The sequence below is a fragment of the Onychomys torridus genome, chromosome 17 (genome assembly GCF_903995425.1).
Source record: "Onychomys torridus chromosome 17, mOncTor1.1, whole genome shotgun sequence".
Classification (NCBI taxonomy): domain Eukaryota; kingdom Metazoa; phylum Chordata; class Mammalia; order Rodentia; family Cricetidae; genus Onychomys; species Onychomys torridus.
In genome coordinates this window covers 18,636,119-18,654,944 of record NC_050459.1, presented here as the reverse complement: position 1 = coordinate 18,654,944, position 18,826 = coordinate 18,636,119, and the positions used below count along the sequence as shown (strand labels likewise).

The window sequence follows — 18,826 nt, the reverse complement described above, 5'->3', positions numbered from 1 at the left end:
GAGGACAAGGGGTATTCTAAGTACACTATATTTCAATTATTTTTTTGAAAATCTCTTACATGTACAAATGTAGCTTGGCCATATCCACTGTCCATGCCCCACAAGTCTTCTGGATATCTGCTCTCTATGTTCCTCCCCTAATTCATCTCCTCCTCCTCCTCCTCTTTCTCATCCTCTTCCTCCTCCTCTTCTTCCATAACCAACTATGATCAATTAGTACTGCTCACTACACATGGGTGTGGGTTTTCCACTGTAGAAGGCCTGTCTACTGTACTTCCAAAGAATTTACTCTTCCTCCCTCAGTAGCCATCAAATGTCAAAGGGGGTAGAGACTGCATGTCCTTCCTCCATCCACTCATCTTTACTAAAGGATGCTGGAAAAACTGGATACCTACATGTAGAAGAATATTGATACGGATCTCTCACCATGCACAAAAATCAACTCCAGGGATTCAAAAACATGCATGAAAATAACATAATGGAACCTAATTTGTTAGGTGCTCTCTTGTGACTGTGATAAAGCAACATGACTAGGGCAGCTTAGGTTTGTTTTGGCACATGGTTACAGAGGGTTAGAGTCTATAATGTTTGTGACAGCATGCATGACCTTGAGTGGCAATGGAAGCAGAAAGCTGAGAGCTCATGCCTTCAACAGCAAGAGTGAAACACACAGTGAATTGTAAGCAGGCTAGGCTTTTTACTGTCAGAGCTCATTCCCTGGGATTGATGCTCTTCACCCAGCAAGACCACATCACCTAACCTCCCCAAACATTGCCATTAATAGGGCACCAAGTATTCAAATTCTGAGACCATTGGGGCCATTGCTTATTCAGATCATACACCTATTACTATATATAATTAATGTATGCTAATAAAGACATTTAAAAGAGTAAGAAATATGTTACAGTATGGTGCATAAAGTCAGATAGTCTCCTAAGCCACTTTATGGCAGCACATTTTTATAAAATAGGTAAGATAGATAAAGAAAAATAACTTAAACCTTCCAAAAGTAAGAAGCTCCAAGACTAGGTGGTTTTTTACCAATGAATTATTGCTAAGTAAGAGCAGCCTACCACTCACATATTCAAGGATCAAAAATAGAGGGAAAATCTTTTAACATAATTAAATATACCAGCAAGATCCTTATAGTGAAACTAAGAGCATTACAAGAAAAATGAAGGCCCTAAACTGCTTCATTAAAAAGATACATAGACACACACACACAAACACAGAGAGAGACAGAGACAGAGACAGAGAGACAGAAAGAGAGTCCTTAAAATATTTTAGAGTGTTCATTCTAGAAATACATAAAAATAAAATATTTCAAGAAAAGTATTGATATTTGAAAATCACCGACTACAGTTTAACAGTTTACAAATGAAAACTGAGATACTATGATCCCACTAGGAAAGTAAAAACATTTGACAAATTTTGTCATCCAATCAGAAGAAAAATATCAGTAGGTTGTGTGTAGTGGGTAGCCATTCCAGCCTTGGCCTGGAAGTTCCAACCCCCATTGAGGCTTTGGTAATGGTCACACCTACAAGGTGGGGCTGTGAGAGGACAGTGAAGACCCAGGAGAGGAGAGGCCTCTCTTGGTTCCAGGACCCTGGATGCTGGAGGTAGACCGAGTAGCGTTCTCCAGAGAACACTGTTGGACTGTGCCATACCTTTCCCAGCCCCTACAACCTAGCCCTTCATTTGTAAGCTACCCCACAAAATAAACCTCCCTTTTAACTACATGGAGTGGCCTTAATAATTTCATCAATAGTTGAGAAAGACAAAAAGTATATTACTTTTATTTCTAATGTTATCTGAAGGTTTAGGGGATGACAATGTCGTGACTATGGTTCTGCTTGAACCTGCAGTGCCGAGAAGGTTCTCCACTGTGATGAGGCATGTAGAGAGGAGGTGAGAGAAGGAAAGGAGCTCTCACTGTTCGTTGATGATGTGGCTTTCACATAGAAAACCCCCAATTATTTGCTCCTGGAATTAGACTATTAAGTAAATTTAACAAAGCAATTAGATACAGGCTTGGAACATTACTGTTTATAACTGAAATTTTTAAATGTTCTTGTTTATATTCTGGTCTGTTAATATGACATAAATCATTTGCCTTTTACGATGACCTAACACCCTCCAAAACACAGGTCCTTAGGAATAAATTTAAACAAATGTCTGTGAGATTCCTGCAGAGAGACCAATCTTCCTGAAAGAATCAGAGGCACAACCAAAGAATTGTGTACACCATGGATGAGGACAGATGCAAAGATACACTGTTATAAACGGTTTCGGGGAAATTGACAATTTAATTCCAATATTTATGTCAGAACACAAAGAGTCAAGAATAATGAAAACAGTCTTAAACAAAAAATGCAAAAGTAGAAAATTTACACTAGTAGATACCAAGACCTAACCTAAAGCTGTAGGAGACCATGTACAATGGAGTAAAGAAAGAGCCACATTAGGATGAAGAGTGTAGAATCTAGACAGGAACATAAAGACATGCCTGGAAACCACCTGATTTATGAACAGGATTATTGAAATTCCCTTTTAAATAAATGATATGGGAACAACTAGTATTCGTATAGGCAAAATCTAAAAATTGATCTATCACACTATGCAAAAAAAAAAAAATCAAAGGCTTACATCCATAAAGGAAAACAATGTAAGATCAACATAGTAACATGGAAATTTATCTTGATAACCTTGGGATGTGTAGACAATCTCAAGTCATACGCAAATAACTTAAGCTATAAAGAACAGTTTCAATAAGCTGGAGTTTGCTATGGAATAATCCTCTAGTACAGTGTAAAGATTTATCACTTAAACTGGTTTAATAAAATGATGACTGGCCAGTAGCCAGGCAGGAGGTATAAGCAGGGCAGCCAAACTAAGGATGACAGGAAGGAGAAGGGTGGAGTCAGGAGTCACTGGCAAACACAGAGAAGCAAGATGAGAATGTTGTGCTCAGAAAAGGTCCCAAGCCATGTGGCTAAACAAAGATAAGAATTATGGGTTAATTTAAGTGTAAGAGTTAGCTAGTAACAAGCCTGAGCTATCAGCCAATCCTTTATAAATAATATTAAGCTTCTGAGTGGTTATTTGGGAACTGGAAGTCAGAAGAGAATCATCCAATAATGGGACTTTACTAAAAATTAGAAAATTCTAGTTTGTTAAGAAAATAAGGGTGTAGATGTGTAGGTTGGCTAAAGTGCTTTGCTGTATGCCAGAGGCCCTGAGTCTGATATCCAGAACAAGATAGGCAAGAAAAGAGAAAGGAATAGCAGCAGATGATGATATTAAGATGAAAATCAGGCGTTGGAGAGATGACACAGCAGTTAAGAGCACTTGCTTCTTTTATATAGGACTTGAATTAATCCCCAACACCTACATCTGACAGCTCGTTACTGACTGTAACTCCAGCTCCAGGGGATGTGACATTCTCCCCTGACTTCTGTGGGCACCTATATACTTGTGGCATGCATTTACACACACACACACATACATACACACACACACACACACACACACAAGTCTTAAAAAATAGAATCAAAGTTTTTTATAAACAGACAAACTCACACATACATACTTATAATTAGCATGTATGCAAAGGACACACACTCATAAGCATACATGCAAAGAACACACACACATACACACACGCATACATAGGCATACATACAAAGGATACCCAAATTAAGCATAAGAGGAACCAGAACAAACATCTGGACAGCACTGTGAAATTACTTTGTTCACTCCCACCCCTCATATCACTCTGCACAGAGGAACAGAGTTCTGCTTATCACACAGAAGACAGATGTGTAAGAGTGTGGGCTGTGTTCTTCTGATGTCACACGTATCTACCAAATCATATGTGCAAAGTGGTACCTCCTTTGCAAAACAATGCATCAGGAAGCTCTTTACTGGCACTTCTCTGTTGAAGGGCCATGTTTGTGGAACTGAGTGTTGTGGAGTCAGTAGAGGTAAAGTCAGACTCTGCTGGGATCAGTCCTTGTTCTACTATTTCTTGGCAACTTGGTGCTGGGAGAGGTGCATAATCTCTGAGTCTCAGCTTCCCCTCTAGGATAATGATGTACTGATGCTTTTTTAGAGTACACACAGGAATAAAATGAGGTAATAAGTGTAAAAATATCACAGAGTTTTAGAGATATAAATGGGGAGATAGATAGATAGATTCCTGGAGTTGGAGACAACGTCTGCATTGTGATATGTATATCACATACCACTTAAAAGTCACCATTGTGCCATTTTTTTATTTATTAAGAAGAATTAATTCATGCTCCTAAAAGATTACAAATTTACACAGATACTTTTGTGTCACCCTGCACACTGGACACACGTTAACTAAGATGCATACAGTGCCTCTCATACATTATTAGAGAGATCATGAAAAGAGATTACTTGGGGAACACAATGAAATAGTCAATACCATCAATGAATGCAGAAGCTGTAGGTATTTCCCAAAGAGTCATGAATTTTCACTGTTGTTAACTTTTAAGACTACTTTTGATGTCCTCTCTTGGGTAGATCACAGCAAAATAAGCCTGGATTCTCAAGAAAGTAGAATGATGAGGAGCAAGCAATTCTCCTAATGTTTCAAGGTCTCAGCTTCCTTACCTGAGGCTGACATCCTATGACTTACTTGTCTAGTGTCTGCCTAGAATGTCTCTACTCACAATATAGCCTGGAAAATGTGGCTCGTGTTTTGACATTGCTTACTCATTCCATCAAAACTTCCTGTCTTAGTCAGGGTCTCTATAGCTCTGACAAAACACCATGACCAAAAGCAACCTGGGAGGAAAGGATTTATTTCATTTACACTTCCAGGAAATAGTCTTATGCCATCTAGGACTACTTACCCAGGACTGAAACCACCCACATTGAGTTGGGCCCACCCACATCAATCATTAATTAAGAAAATACCCCTACAGACTTACCTACAGGCCAGTCTTATGGAGGCATTTTCTCAATTGAGGTTCCCTTGACTCAGATAACTCTACCTTATGTCATGTTAACAAACAAACAAACAAACAAGAACTAATAAGGACACCTCTCAACATGGAGATCCATGTTAAGCACCAAAAATGAGCTATTCCTATATCAACATCCTAGGAAAACTGGCCTCACTCATGCCTTTCCCAGTACCTTCTCATGGCTCTGATATACACACACTGTTGAGAATAACCTTTCCAGCTGGCTGAGGGTCCCTAAGAGAAAGGCAGACACCTACTCACCTGTCCCCAAGCTACAGGGAGGTCTGACACACAATGGCACTCAATAAATGTTTGTTGGATGACATTAATTATTCACAGGACCTTAATACAGTCAGCTCTGTTCAATGAGTCTCTTGATGAATTATTTAGAAATGAAAACAACTGTATCTAGTTAGATTCCAACCTTTTGAGACATTCTTTGTTCCTTATACCCTACAATATGAGTATTTTCTTAACAGCCCCAGCACTGCCTCCACACCGCTGGCCCTGGTGGTGGTGATTCTGAAAGCATGCAGGAAGGGAGGCAAGATGATGCAGGCAGCCTGCAGCCTGTTCCAGTTTAAAAATATGAGGCTCTTCTGGGGGCAAACAAATCAGGGCAGGTTGTTATTTAATTGACAATCTCTTTCTCTCTCTGTCTCTCTCTCTGTCTCTCTCTCTCTCTCTCTCTCTCTCTCTCTCTCTCTCTCTCTCTCTCTCTGTGTGTGTGTGTGTGTGTGTGTGTGTGTGTGTGTGTGTGTGTGTGTGTGTATACTTAAATCTGATGAAGTTAATATACCAGGGGATCTGTTATGTTTTCATAATAGTTGACAACATACACCCAGACTGGGAATACACTAGGAGATAGTCACAGAATTTGACCATATAATGCCCAAGTTTAGTACAGCCTACAAATAGGGATCATGTTGGTTACTAAAAAACACAAAGTTTTCTAGATCTGAAAGTTTCTTCAAGACCATAAAGCAGGCTGAATTACTTTTGAAAAAAAAAATCCCATTATTTGTGCTGAAGTGGGAGAAGCAGCTGTTCTTTCAGTAACGCTCGGCACATTTTGATGGCTAGCTCAAGGAACAGAAATGTCAAGGAGACTTTGGAGATAAGAAGATAAAATCTATATCTGTCTGCTTTTTCAAGATAAATAACATGTCTGGTTTTAATGATCTTGCAAAAACAAGCCCACAGGAAGGACTGAGGAGAGGAAAGAAATAGAGTGGGAACAGAGAATGAGCGGGGACAGAGGAGGGGTGGGGACAGAGATAGAGTGGGGACAGAGGAGGGGTGGGGACAGAGATAGAGTGGGGACAGGGAAAGAGTGGGGACAGAGAAGGGGTGGGGACAGAGAAGGGGTGGGGACAGAGAAGGGGGGGGGACAGGGAAAGAGGAGGAACTGGGCAAGAGTGGAACAGAAAGAGTAGGCAGAGAATGGTGGGAACAGGGATAGAGCGGAAACAGTACCTACTTGGTCTGATGTTTCGATCCTTGCAGGTGTGCATGGTACTGTTCTATTGAGTTGAGTGACACACTACAGGTGGTGCATCTGTAGGTCCGCCTCAGACCTGCGGGTGACAGACAGACATGGTTAGCTGCGTCCTGCCATCGGTACTGGTGATAGATGAATGTTAGAATATCCACAGAGGCAAATTCTGAGTGTCTGAGAAGACACTGGGTCCCCTGGACCAAGGCCACTCCTGTCACTTCTTCTAGAGCCCAGCCACCAGACTCAGCAGGAGTGGGACTGTGCAGGTGTTTAGAAGCAGTCTGCCCTGTTTATAGCTGAAGGGTGAAAACAAATGATTCTGAACTCCAGGTAAATATTTTGGGAAATTTCTAACTCAAGCCAAGAAGTATGCTGCTTCCCCCGCCCCATCTCCAAGTCATATAGATATGTTTTCTATCTCTATAGTAAAATTAAAAACAAAACATACAAGCATTAAAAAAAAACAACCAACCAACCAACCAACAACCCTCTCCCATTCCTTTGCCATTTCCTTTACAAACTAGAACTGAAGTGTAACCTTAGATGTTATTAACCTACACATACTATGATTGTCTTATAAAATGCAAGTAACGAATAGAAATAAATGAACCAATCTGTCCTTGGGGTCCGACCTCCCATCAGAGTTAGGACCATCTATGTAGTCTCCTGTTTATTCATTTGCCTCATTAAGACAGCATCAGCTTTGGGCTAGGCATCAGGAATTCCAAAATAGAAAAGATGCCCTTTGCTTTCAAGGAATTTAGCAAAATCTTGAAGTGTTTCAGAGCACTGATTCAGCCAAAGGAAAATTTGTGTTACCAAGCAGTATTATCTACATCATATTAACCCTCCAGTGTGGTAGAGACCCACAATGGCTCATGTTCCTCCTACTGCTGTACCCCTAAAAGGGAGAAAAGCTGAAGCTTCCCTTGTGGAATCCTATAAGACAGCAGTGCATCCTAGTCAGTTTGAGATCCTTGCTAGGAAAGATGAGCCTATGCCAGTTTGTACAGTCTCTGTGACTTAACTTGTCATTCCCCATTGCTTCTTAAATGTTCACGCTGCATCCTCAGCCTCAGAGGAACCAGGGAAAACACAGTGAGGAGAAGAAAGAACAAAGTCCTAGAGGACAACCTCATACTCCAGGAAGGAGAAAGAAGTACACCACACATGTCTTTGTGATAAGCAGTGGGAGCATCTGCTCTGCCCTGGATATGTTAGTGGGAATGTCCCATGTCTGTGGATGAGAAAAGGATTTCCTGACATTGAAAATTCAGGCCATGAGAGAATGAGCCCCACAGAGGCAATGGGAATGGGAAGTGTGGGGAAAGGAGAATTACTTCGAAGTCTGACTTCAGAGCCCAGCAGTTCTGCTGATGGAGTAGGGTAGCATTCGTGCTCTGAACATCGGCAATGTGAGCAAAGAGTCAATGTTCAAAGCACAGTTCCTTCGAGTGTGGGTCTGACCTCAAGCACCTGCCCAGGAAAAACCTCTGTGGCAGGGGTTCTCAACCTTCCCAACACTGCTATTCAAAAACAGTTCCTTACGTTGTGGTGACCCCCAACCACAAAATTAGTTCATTGCTAAATCACAACTGTAGTTTTGCTACTGTTACAAATCACAATATAAATATCTGATATGCAGGATAGCTGATATGCAACCCTGTGCAAGGGTTGTGTGACCCCAGAAAGGGTTGCGATCTACAGGTTGAGAACCACTGCTCTATAGGTTCTATTCAGTAAGCTATGCACAGAGTCAGATGGTGTTTCAAACCAGAACCCCATCCTACGCTATACTCAAACAGCAGCTAGGCATGGTGGCACATACCTTTAATTCCAGCACTCAGGAGGCAAATACAGGTGGATTTTCGGTGAGTTCAAGCCTAGCCTGTTCTACAGAGAGAGTTCCAGGACAGCCAGGGCAACACAGAGAAAGCCTGTCTGGAAATATGTGCCCCCCCACCCAAAACAAAGCAAACAAACAAACGGACAAACAACAATAAAACTCCACAACTTCGCCCATCAGATCAGACTTCTCACACTCCTTGAAGCGTGACTTAGGACCAGCTAAGGTGGGGTCTTAGGTATGAAAACCAAGTCACTCTATTAAAAAGAGCTGAGCTTACACAGCCTTTCCACTTCAGAGGGTTATCCTGCTCCCCAAACCCAGAGGCTGTAAGTTATCACAGCCAGTATAGAAGTTGTCAGGATGCTTATCCAGGCTAGGTCCATGCTGCTCTTTTATGCATAGAATCAAAATATGAAATCCGGCTCCAGGCAGTAACTCCCTCAAGAGGTCTCCATCAATCTTTTCATAATAAACAGTAACTGCCGTGTATGAGTTCTCCTTAGAGTTCACACTAATCAAAGGTCTCCTCATAAAAAAAAATTAAAAATTAAAAAAAATAAAGGTTCAGTTTGGCAATAGGCATAAATATTTATGTTTAAAACTGGGAAGTTTTAAGAACATCAACAAATCTAAAAAATATTCTGATCTGCTGCTTTCCAGAAGTACTCGTGTGTTCTGCAGCCAAACTGAGGCATGGGCTGGGGATGGCTGGTACTTTATCGCAGTGCAAACTACAGGGGCGATGGACTGCAAGGCCGTGGGCATAAATAAGAACAAAGGTAGAGTGAACCTCCCCCACACAAGCTGTGGCACTCTCAGTGGGAACTTGGGACTTTTTTAATACTTAGTTGAAATCCTAACTACTTTAGAATTATATGGCTCTTTTCCCTCAGGGAACTAGAGAATCTAATTATTAAATCAAAAATGTCAACTTCCTGACTGAATTTATTTCAGCACAATAACACATTAATAGCATCCTAAAGCCCTGGAGTCTAATGGGATGGTGTGGGAAGAAGACAGAGAGTTTCTGACTTGGATGATCCAGAAGGATCTTCTTAAAGACACGTGATTTTGTATTTATATTTCTCAGCACTGTGTTTATAAAAACAGATGGGTTTGGAGAATTTAGCAGAATGTGACGCCTCAATGTGTCTTTTCAAGTCTAGTAAAACTAGAGTCCACATGGCTTCAGCTGCATTCCCTGTACATTAGAGAAACAGTACCAAGCCTATATTATGGTGCCAGGTATTTTGCTGAATGCCCAGGATATTGGAAATAATAAGACACCATATGTTTTCTTATAGAGCCATTGGGAAGAAAGGCAAACAATGAGTTAAGGACCCCTGAGCTCTGGGCACAGAGAAGGTATTCTTGGTCCTCCATAGGGAAGCTACTCTTGTACTGGACAGCTGTGGTGATATTTTATTTGTGCTGAAATGTGGTGACATTTTATTTGTATGTTAATAAATAAAGTTTACCTGGAGATCAGAGGAAATAGCAAGCCATTCAAGTAAACACAGAAGTCAAGCAGTGGTAGCACACACCCTTAATCCGACCACTTGGCAGGCAGGGTCCGTGTGTGTGTGTGTGTGTGTGTGTGTGTGTGTGTGTGTGTGTGTGTGTTCAAGGACACACTAGGGAACAGAGCCAAGCATGGTGACACACGCCTTTAATCCCAGTACTAACCATAGAGACCTGGAGGTCTGTACAGTCAAGGCAATAATAAGGAAGTGAGGTATCTGGGCTAAGAGCCAATGAGAGGGCAGAAAAGCAATGCAATAAAGGTACAAGTAGACAGGAAGTAGCTTGCACATTTGGAAGCTGCAGAGCCAGCGAGTTAAGGTTGGCTGGTGGCTCTATTTCCCTGATCTCTAAGTCTTTCACCCCTATATTTGGCTCCGTGTTTTTTTTTGTTTTTTGTTTTTGTTTTTGTTTTTTAATTTAATAAGACCACTTAGAAATTCATCTACATACAGCAGTAAACAGACTCACAACTGGTCATAGTACTGAGAATACTTGATGGTAGGGTGCTCCACCCTAAATATGACTCACCTACCTCCTTCCAAGGCTTAGGGAACATCATGGAGGAGGGGGTAGAGAAAAAAAACGTATGTGTCAGAGGTTGAGGAGGACATCTGTGAAACAGTGTCTATTGGACATGGCAGGGTAGCGCTCCTGAACTCACAGCAGCTATGCTCACCTGATTAAGACCTGAACAGGATCCAGCAAGGAATGGGGGGGTGGGGTTCTCAAGGCCCCACCCCTAGATAAGGAGCAATTGGCACTTAAAACCTGCTGGGGAAGGAAGAAACTGTTGTATTTGGGGATATGGCCCCTGGTGGGTTGGCTTTGGTCCAGTGTATGGCTCTATACTTTTGCCCGTGTGGGCATGACTAATTACACTCAGTGAGCTCTATGAGAAGCCAGATGAAAACAGGACAGCAACGTGTCTGCAAGCTGATGCTGGGTAAGGAACAGTCCAGGGAGAGGAGTCAATGTGTGAAAGGCAGGGGAGGAAATGAGCCTGAGTGAAAGATAATCCAAAAAAAAAAAAAAAGGAAAATAAAGGATGAATTAGAGAAGCAAAACATCCCTGTCAATCCAGAATTCAACATCCATTAGCATGCCACTTAAAACCCAAGGGAGAGCAAATGTATGCCCATGAACAAAACCTAGCCACCCACTCTGCCTGCAAACTACTACTGAATAAAGTTTTTAATTTAAGGGAAAGAAAAAGCAAAACACAGAAAAACAAACAAACAAACCAACACCACGTTGAAATTGAGATGTACAGGCGAAAACCAGCACGAACACCAGAAAAGATGAATATGGTGCCAGCCAGATGACACAAGACTAGACTATCACCATTAGATGCCCAGACCTCACACAGGAAAAGAACATTGTCTTCAGACCCCACATGTACAATGTGGCATGCATGTGTGCATACCCACTCACATAATGCACACACATGCATACTTGCACACACAAATAAATTTCAAAATGTAAAAAAAAAAAGAAAAGAATGAAGATATGGGTACCCATCTTTTAAAATTGCTCTTAGTTCACCCAAAGGCCACAACAACTCAGATATGGTATTTAGTGTCCATAGCATGCATCGAGTCCAAGCAAAGAGTGAGTAGGAGTAGAAAAACACCACCGAAGGATCATTTTATTTACATGAAGTAGTGCAGTTTTAACTCTAAGGTGACAGTGGGAGTTTAAGGAAGGGATAATTCCATATGTTCTCTTACAGCAATTAGAAAACAAATATAAAGAGCTACGGACAGAGGACATAATGCAGAATGGTGAGTATTTCTATTAGCCCAAAGTGAAGTGGGGTAAGAGTTGGAAAACAAACAAACAAAAAATGGAACTGTGGATCCTCAGTCAGTACAGTGTTTGTTCACCCAGCATGAGGACCTGGATTTGGTTCCCTGGCACCCATGTTAATATCTGTGTACAGCACCAGGTGATAATGGCCCTAGCACTGTAGAGGTGGAGAATTCCTGGAGATCTCTGGCCATCAATTCTACCAAATCAGTGAGCTCCACAAGACACATAGAAGCATATATATCCTCTCTCTCTCTCTCTCTCTCTCTCTCTCTCACACACACACACACACACACACACACACACACACACACCATGCTACACACATGTACCACACACACCAACACACACATACACACACACATACCACACACACATGTAACATACACACCACACACATACTCCCCAAACACAGCCCTCACATATACATGGAAAAATAAGAATAGAAAACAAGTGTAACAAATAAAAAAAAAACAGCAAAGTGATATAACTAAATTCAATCACATGAATAATTACATTAAATATAAATAGGTTAAAAAAATCTTAGAGTGGATGAAAACCAAGACCCAAATATAATAACACATGCTTCAGTTAAAGGTAGATTTTGTATACTTAGAGGCTGTAACTAAAGGGGTTGAAATTGATTCAGTAGAACAATAAGATGAGAACTGAAAGGGCTGAAATTGCTTCATTAGAATAGTAAGTTAAGAACTAGAGGGGCTGATTTACTATAACAGTAAGTTAAGAAAGTATCAATGCTTCTGTCTATGTCTGAACAGACTTCATGGCAAGGCATTTCCCAGACATGAAGAGAGGACACTTTATAATGATAAGGGGAGGGTTTCATCAGGAGAACATACCTCGAAATGTCATCGAGCTAACATGAGCTTAAGAACAGGGAATATAAAACCAAAGGAAAAAAGAGTCAAGACCACATGATAGGGAATATTCACATGAAGCTCTTGGTCATTGTTAGAAAAACAGGATAAAAATCAACAGTATCTAGAAAACCTGAGCAAAAGTGCCAGCCATCTTGTCCTAATTTATATCTGTAAGCACAACTCTAATTGCTCACCGGGAGATGCCCATGTGAAGTGTGTGCTGAGCTCCTGCAAACCCCATAAGCTTAAAGAGAGTTTTGATGACAATTCAATTAAATTAGAAATAAATCACAGTAAGATTTGCAAAGCATCTAAAATATTTCTGAATCACTCCTGATAAAGAAAAGCAGAAGACAGCTTGAACCAAATAAAGAAAACATTCCAGATGCTATTGTGAAGGCCGTAGAGATGTTTATAGTCTCAACCCTATAACAGTAGATGATGGCAAGTACTTCAACCAAACTGAAGAAAGAAGGGGAAACTGTAAGTAATAGGAACAAAGGACAGGGAAACAGCCCACATAAAAATTAATAAAAGCAAATTCTGGTCTTTGAAAAGATGATTTCAAACATTGCCCCCAAACACATTGAACAGACATTAAAAAAACAAACAAACAAAAACAAACAAACAAACAAAAAACAAATACACACATACCACCCAAATAACAGTAGACATCAATTCAGACATCATGGATCAATTTATAATAGCAATAAAAGTATTATGAGCATTTAATACTCATCTAAATGCATACCATAGAATATCATGAGTCGGGCTCAAGTACCAGAACTAAGAGGACAGCCATGCACCAAGAGATACGAGTTGGCTGTCAAGAGTTTTCTACATAGAAAGATGGAAACCCAGATGGTTGCTCTGGAAAATCCTATCAAATACTGAGGAATTTTGTAACTTTACAACAACACACTCTTGGAAGATGGAGGAGGAAAAAATACCAACATGTGCAGAGGGGGATGTTTCAGAAGTTTCTGCATCCAGGACCAAAATTCCCAACAAACTAGAAGAAAGTTTTATTTGGTAGAGAATGCCTATGTAAGTTCTACAGCTAAAAAAAAAAAAAATCATCCAATGCTAGAATAATGGACAGTTTCCTCCAATTAAGAAAACAACAACAACAAAAACCCAAGAATGCCACTTGGAGAAGGGCTGCCAGTATCAAACCCAGGGCCTGCCCTGCTGAGCTCTGTTACAGCAAGGTGTGAATTTCATGCTGGCAATGTTAGGCTACACCACCAGAGAAGAAAAGGAAATAAAAGGTGTCCAGATGGGAAAGGAGGAAGTCAAATAGCTTTTATTCATAGAAGACATTATTAAATAGAAAATCCTAAAAGGCCAAGCAAATGACTACAGCTAGAACACAGGAATTCAGAAAAGCAAACTGCACACAAGGTCAATAGAAGAAATTGTATTGTTTTCATCACTGCATCCAATTGGAAAATGCCATTGTCTGATACCATTATAATACAACCCCAAATCACTTTTAAAATGGGAGTAAGTTTAACAGTAATGTAGAAGATCAAAACCAACAAACAGTTTTTGAGAGAAATCAATAGGAACTGATGAAGATACAGAAATCTAGAAACAGGTTCATGGACTGAATCCACACTATAGCACCATTGATACATCATAGATTCATTTTAAGTGCATTAAAATGTTAATGGGCTCTTTGTACACTGAAACATGTAAACTGAGATAGAGAGGAAAATGAAGAGACCTAGAATGGCCAAGACAGTTTGGAAAAAGAAAATAGTTTAAGGGGCCACAATGAGGAGATGGTGATGCTCAGTGAGCACTGGGTGGCCACAGGGGACCTGCAGGAAAGATGGAATCAAGAAGGATTGTGCTCATTAGAGGTAAGGTGAACACAAATAAAGATTTCAAGGATATTCAACTGAGAGGAGAGCTTTTCTATGAGTGGAGAAATGTGTGACACTAACAAAACAATTAGGGTCGGCCAGAGCTACCAACACATATGAACATAATGGGACTGAACTGGTGATATGGTTCAGTAAAGAGTACAAATCCACTGACCTGATTCAATCTCTAGAACCCATATAAAAGTACAAAGAGAACTAGCTCCACAAAATTGTCCTCTGACCATTCACATGTGAGTGCGCGTGCGCGCACACACACACACACACACACACACACACACACACACACACACCATGCACCATAATAATAAATAGAATAAAAAGTAAAATTAAGGCTGTTAATACATTAACGTTTACACTTAATGTTATGTTAATACATAACACCTTACATTTAAATATAAGAGCTAGAAAACATCTATAAAACATAAAGACTCTAAAATATCTTCATGAATATGTAAGAAGAATATACTATGGAAGTAACTGCAAACACATGAAAATGGGTAAAACACATTTTATAAAGAAGATTTTACTTATGAAAGATGCCATTTAGACATAGAGCAGTACTACCTGGTGAGAGATACATCCAGTGCAGTGTCTAGAATGCAGAATTAACTCCTGTCAATTTATCATTAAAAGACAACCAAGTTTTTCAAACAGCACACTACTTGATCAGATGTGTCATAAAGAAAGATATAAATATGATCAATAAGTATGTGAAAAAGTATTCGGCTTCAGTGGTCTCTGGAGAGATGCAAATTAAATGAATGATTAGTCACCATCTCACATCTAATGCAAACACTGCAATCAAATAAAACAATGCCAATTGTGACTAACCATGTGAACAACCAGAATTCACACATTCCTGGGGCAACTGGAAATGGCGCTCCTTGGAGAAGCCATCCGGTGGCTTTTTCTGAAGTTTTAATCACTCACCTAACTGTTTAGGGGTTTACTCTAGAGAAATAAAAAGCTGTGTGGGGTCTGTGTGTGTGTGTGTGGGAGGGTCTGTCTGTCTGTCTGAGAGTATGTGTGTGAATGTATTAGTGTGTGTGTGTGTGTGTGTGTGTGTGTGTGTGCAAAACCTATATATACATGTTATAGCAGCTTTAATTGTATTTGCCAAACAATGAAAGTGTCCATCAATACAAGAATTGATAAATTAAGATGTACTTAAATAATGGCATAAAAGTGAGAAAAATTCAATGTACTAATTAATACATCAACATAGATGAGTCTCAGAAACATTCTATTTTGGTAAAGCGCTGGATATAGAAAGGCAAATCCTGTGAGATCCCACTGATGGGATAATGGGAAAAGAAGAAATGGAATGGATAGGTATAAGATATTATGGTAGACTGTCATATACATTAGTAAACAAATTTAGTAATATAGCAGCCTTTGCACTGTTATGAATTCTTATATGTTGATACAATTATAAACTTTTTACATTCCTATTTAAGATAATTTGTATATTGATACAAATACAGAACTATGTTTGTTATATTGTACACATATTTTTACTCTTATGTGAAATATTTGTATATTGATACAAATGTGAATTTATATCTGTCATCCTGTATGTATGTTCTACTTCTGTTTAAGATATTCTGTATACTGATATATATTTAGGATTATTATCATATTGCATATTGCACTATACATTCCTACCTCTGTTAAAGATATTTTGTGTATTGTCACAATTTAAAGACATTGTCCTTTTACTGTGCATTTGCTTACAGACTGTTTGCCTTATTTATAGGAAGCTTAGTCCTTAGGTTGTTTAGGTAGATAAGACTTACATAGTTATTGTCACCTATGCTTGTCATCTCTATAATTATGTTAGTTAGGTTATCCAGATTTATAAATACATAGGTCAGATGGACAGGTAATCTTCAAACACTTCATGGACCTAGAGAACATGACATTTAAATAACTTAGAATTCTGTTGACGTGAGACATAATTGCTCCTGGCAGCACCAATTTGATCCCGAGAGAATGTTGGGCTTCTAAGACATTTCCATTTGGAAGTTTGTCTTCTTGGCACAAAATGGCCTACTGGGCAAAGAACTGCCCTTGCCTCAACTGCTGACAGTACAAATGCTGTCCTTTCTGGACAAGCGGGACACAAGGAAAGCGACCACTATACTTTGCCAAGACAGGGTAAGATGGTCTTTCAGAATTCCTGCTTCTGAAAATGGTCTGTCAGATATTCTAGGCCTGTAGCCAATTTGAATGCACCAACGATGCTGAGAAACATTAGGTGACTGTCCAGGCTGCTAACTGTCTCTGTCTACTCTTACAAGACTCCCGAAAGTTGCTTGCGTCCTACTCCCATTTCTCAGGCATTATTATATTCCTTCTCAGGTCTTTGATGAGGTTGGAGATTAGCAGTTATAGTTACAACTTAGTATATATACATATATAATATCTTAGATAGGATATATTAAGTATTAGACTCAGGTTCTTTAGGATAGGACACCTTTTGGAATGATCTTTGTAACATGCCACCTACCCATGCCCTAGACTTCCTTGGATTTTACTATGTGTTTTTTGCTTGATATTGTTTGCACTTATTGTAATTCCAACTTATCTAGGTCATTATCCCTCATTACTCCTGGACAATATTTGATAACCATCTCTTTGTATATAGTCTTATATTAGGTTAGAACTTTCTTATTTAGACAAAAGGGGGAGATGTAGTGGATAGCCATCCCAGCATTGGCCTGGAAGTTCCAACCCCCACTGAGGCTTCGGTAATGGTCACGCCCACAAGGCAGGGCAGAGGAGGAAGCAGAAGACCAAGGATCGGGAAGGGGTCATGCGCTTGGTTCCCGGACTCTGGACACTGGAGGTAGACCGAGCAGAGTTCTCCAGAGAACACGGCCAGACTGCACGATACCCTTGCCAGACCCTGTAACCTACCCCTTCATTTGTAAGTACCCCACAAAATAAACCTCCCTTTTAACTACGTGGAGTGGCCTTAATAATTTCACCAATAGGGAACTAACAAATGAAAAATGGGAAAATGTGAAGAGATAATGCCTTCTATTTTGATGTAGGATGGCAATTACAAGTTCACATACCGCACTTTATTATATTGAATACCTAAGACCTGCACTTTCCACTTTAGTTTTTAAAATGCATGGCTACAGTTTACACAAAAACTGCAGCTAACCAGAAACTTGAGTTTTGTCCTTTTCCCTCTCTTGTTTTTATTGTATTGAATTATCTAGATACATTCTCCATGTTGATGCTATGATAGCCTTGCCCCACACAGGGAAATGTGCACACATGTTCTAATTACAGTGCTCCATGAATTGGGATCCTCTGTTGAGGATGACTCAGAATATAAAGGTAAGAACCATGTGTTGGCTATTCTTGGTTCTCAACTTGACTATATCTGGAATTAACAAAATCCCCCAAATGGAGCAGCACACATATGAGGTATTTTTGCTTCATTTGAAGTGGGAAGATCTGGTTCTTATCTGGATCATTGAGGTGGGAAGACACACCTATAATCTGCACCATGCCTTCTGCTAGAAGCCTGCCTGTATAAAGAAATGGAAGAAGGAAGCTTTTTCTATAAGGAAATGGAAGAAGGAAGCTTTTTCTCTTTGCCTGCTTGCTCCAGCCTCATTAGCAAGTCCATTCCTTTCCTGGTGTTAGAGTCTACTTCTCTGGAATTCTGACATTTACTGAAGACTGATCCAGTCTCTTGGACTGAAAAATGACTGTTCTTTACGTTTCCCCTTTTTTAATTTATTATATTTGTGTTTTAATTTTACATATCAGCCATGGGTTCCCCTGTCGTCCCCCCTCCCACCCCTATCCCCACCTTTCCTCCACCCCCTCTCCTCCCCTCCATTCCCATCTCCTCCAGGGCCAAGACTCCCCTGGGGATTCAATTCAACCTGGTGGATTGAGTACAGGCAGGTCCACCCCCCACCCCCACCCCCCCCCCCCGCTTCCACACTGAGCAAAGTGTCCCTGTGTAAGCCCAAGGTTCCAAACAGCCAGCTCATGCACCAAGGACAGGCACTGGCTGGGTGCCTTCCAAACAGTTCAAGCTATTCAATTGTCTCATTTATCCAGAGGGCCTGATCCATTTGGGGGCTCCACAGCTTTTGGTTCACAATTCAAGTGTTTCCATTAGTTTGGCTATGTGTCCCTGTGCTTTTCCAATCTTGGTCTCAACAATTCACACTCTTACAGTCCTTCCTCTTTCTAGACAGTTGGACTCCTGGAGCTCCACCTGGGGCCTGGGCGAGCATCTCTGCATCCACTTCCATCAGTTATTGGATGAGAGTTCCAGCATGACCATTAGGGTGTTTGGCCATCTGATCACCAGACTAGGTCAGATCAGGCTTTCTCTCGACCATTGC

At 40.3% G+C, this 18,826-nt stretch overlaps 1 protein-coding gene across 2 annotated transcripts in view; it reads right to left on the bottom strand.

Moving 5' to 3' along the window:
* Zmat4 (zinc finger matrin-type 4) overlaps positions 1 to 18,826 on the bottom strand; it is a 393,013-nt gene that overhangs the window by 40,869 nt on the left and 333,318 nt on the right. The window contains exon 6 of one of the 2 annotated variants that reach the window (XM_036166797.1): positions 6,474 to 6,574. In XM_036166797.1, the coding sequence (XP_036022690.1) occupies positions 6,474 to 6,574 (101 nt within the window). The remainder of the gene's footprint in view (positions 1 to 6,473; positions 6,575 to 18,826) is intronic. The other variant, XM_036166796.1, reaches the window with a different exon arrangement.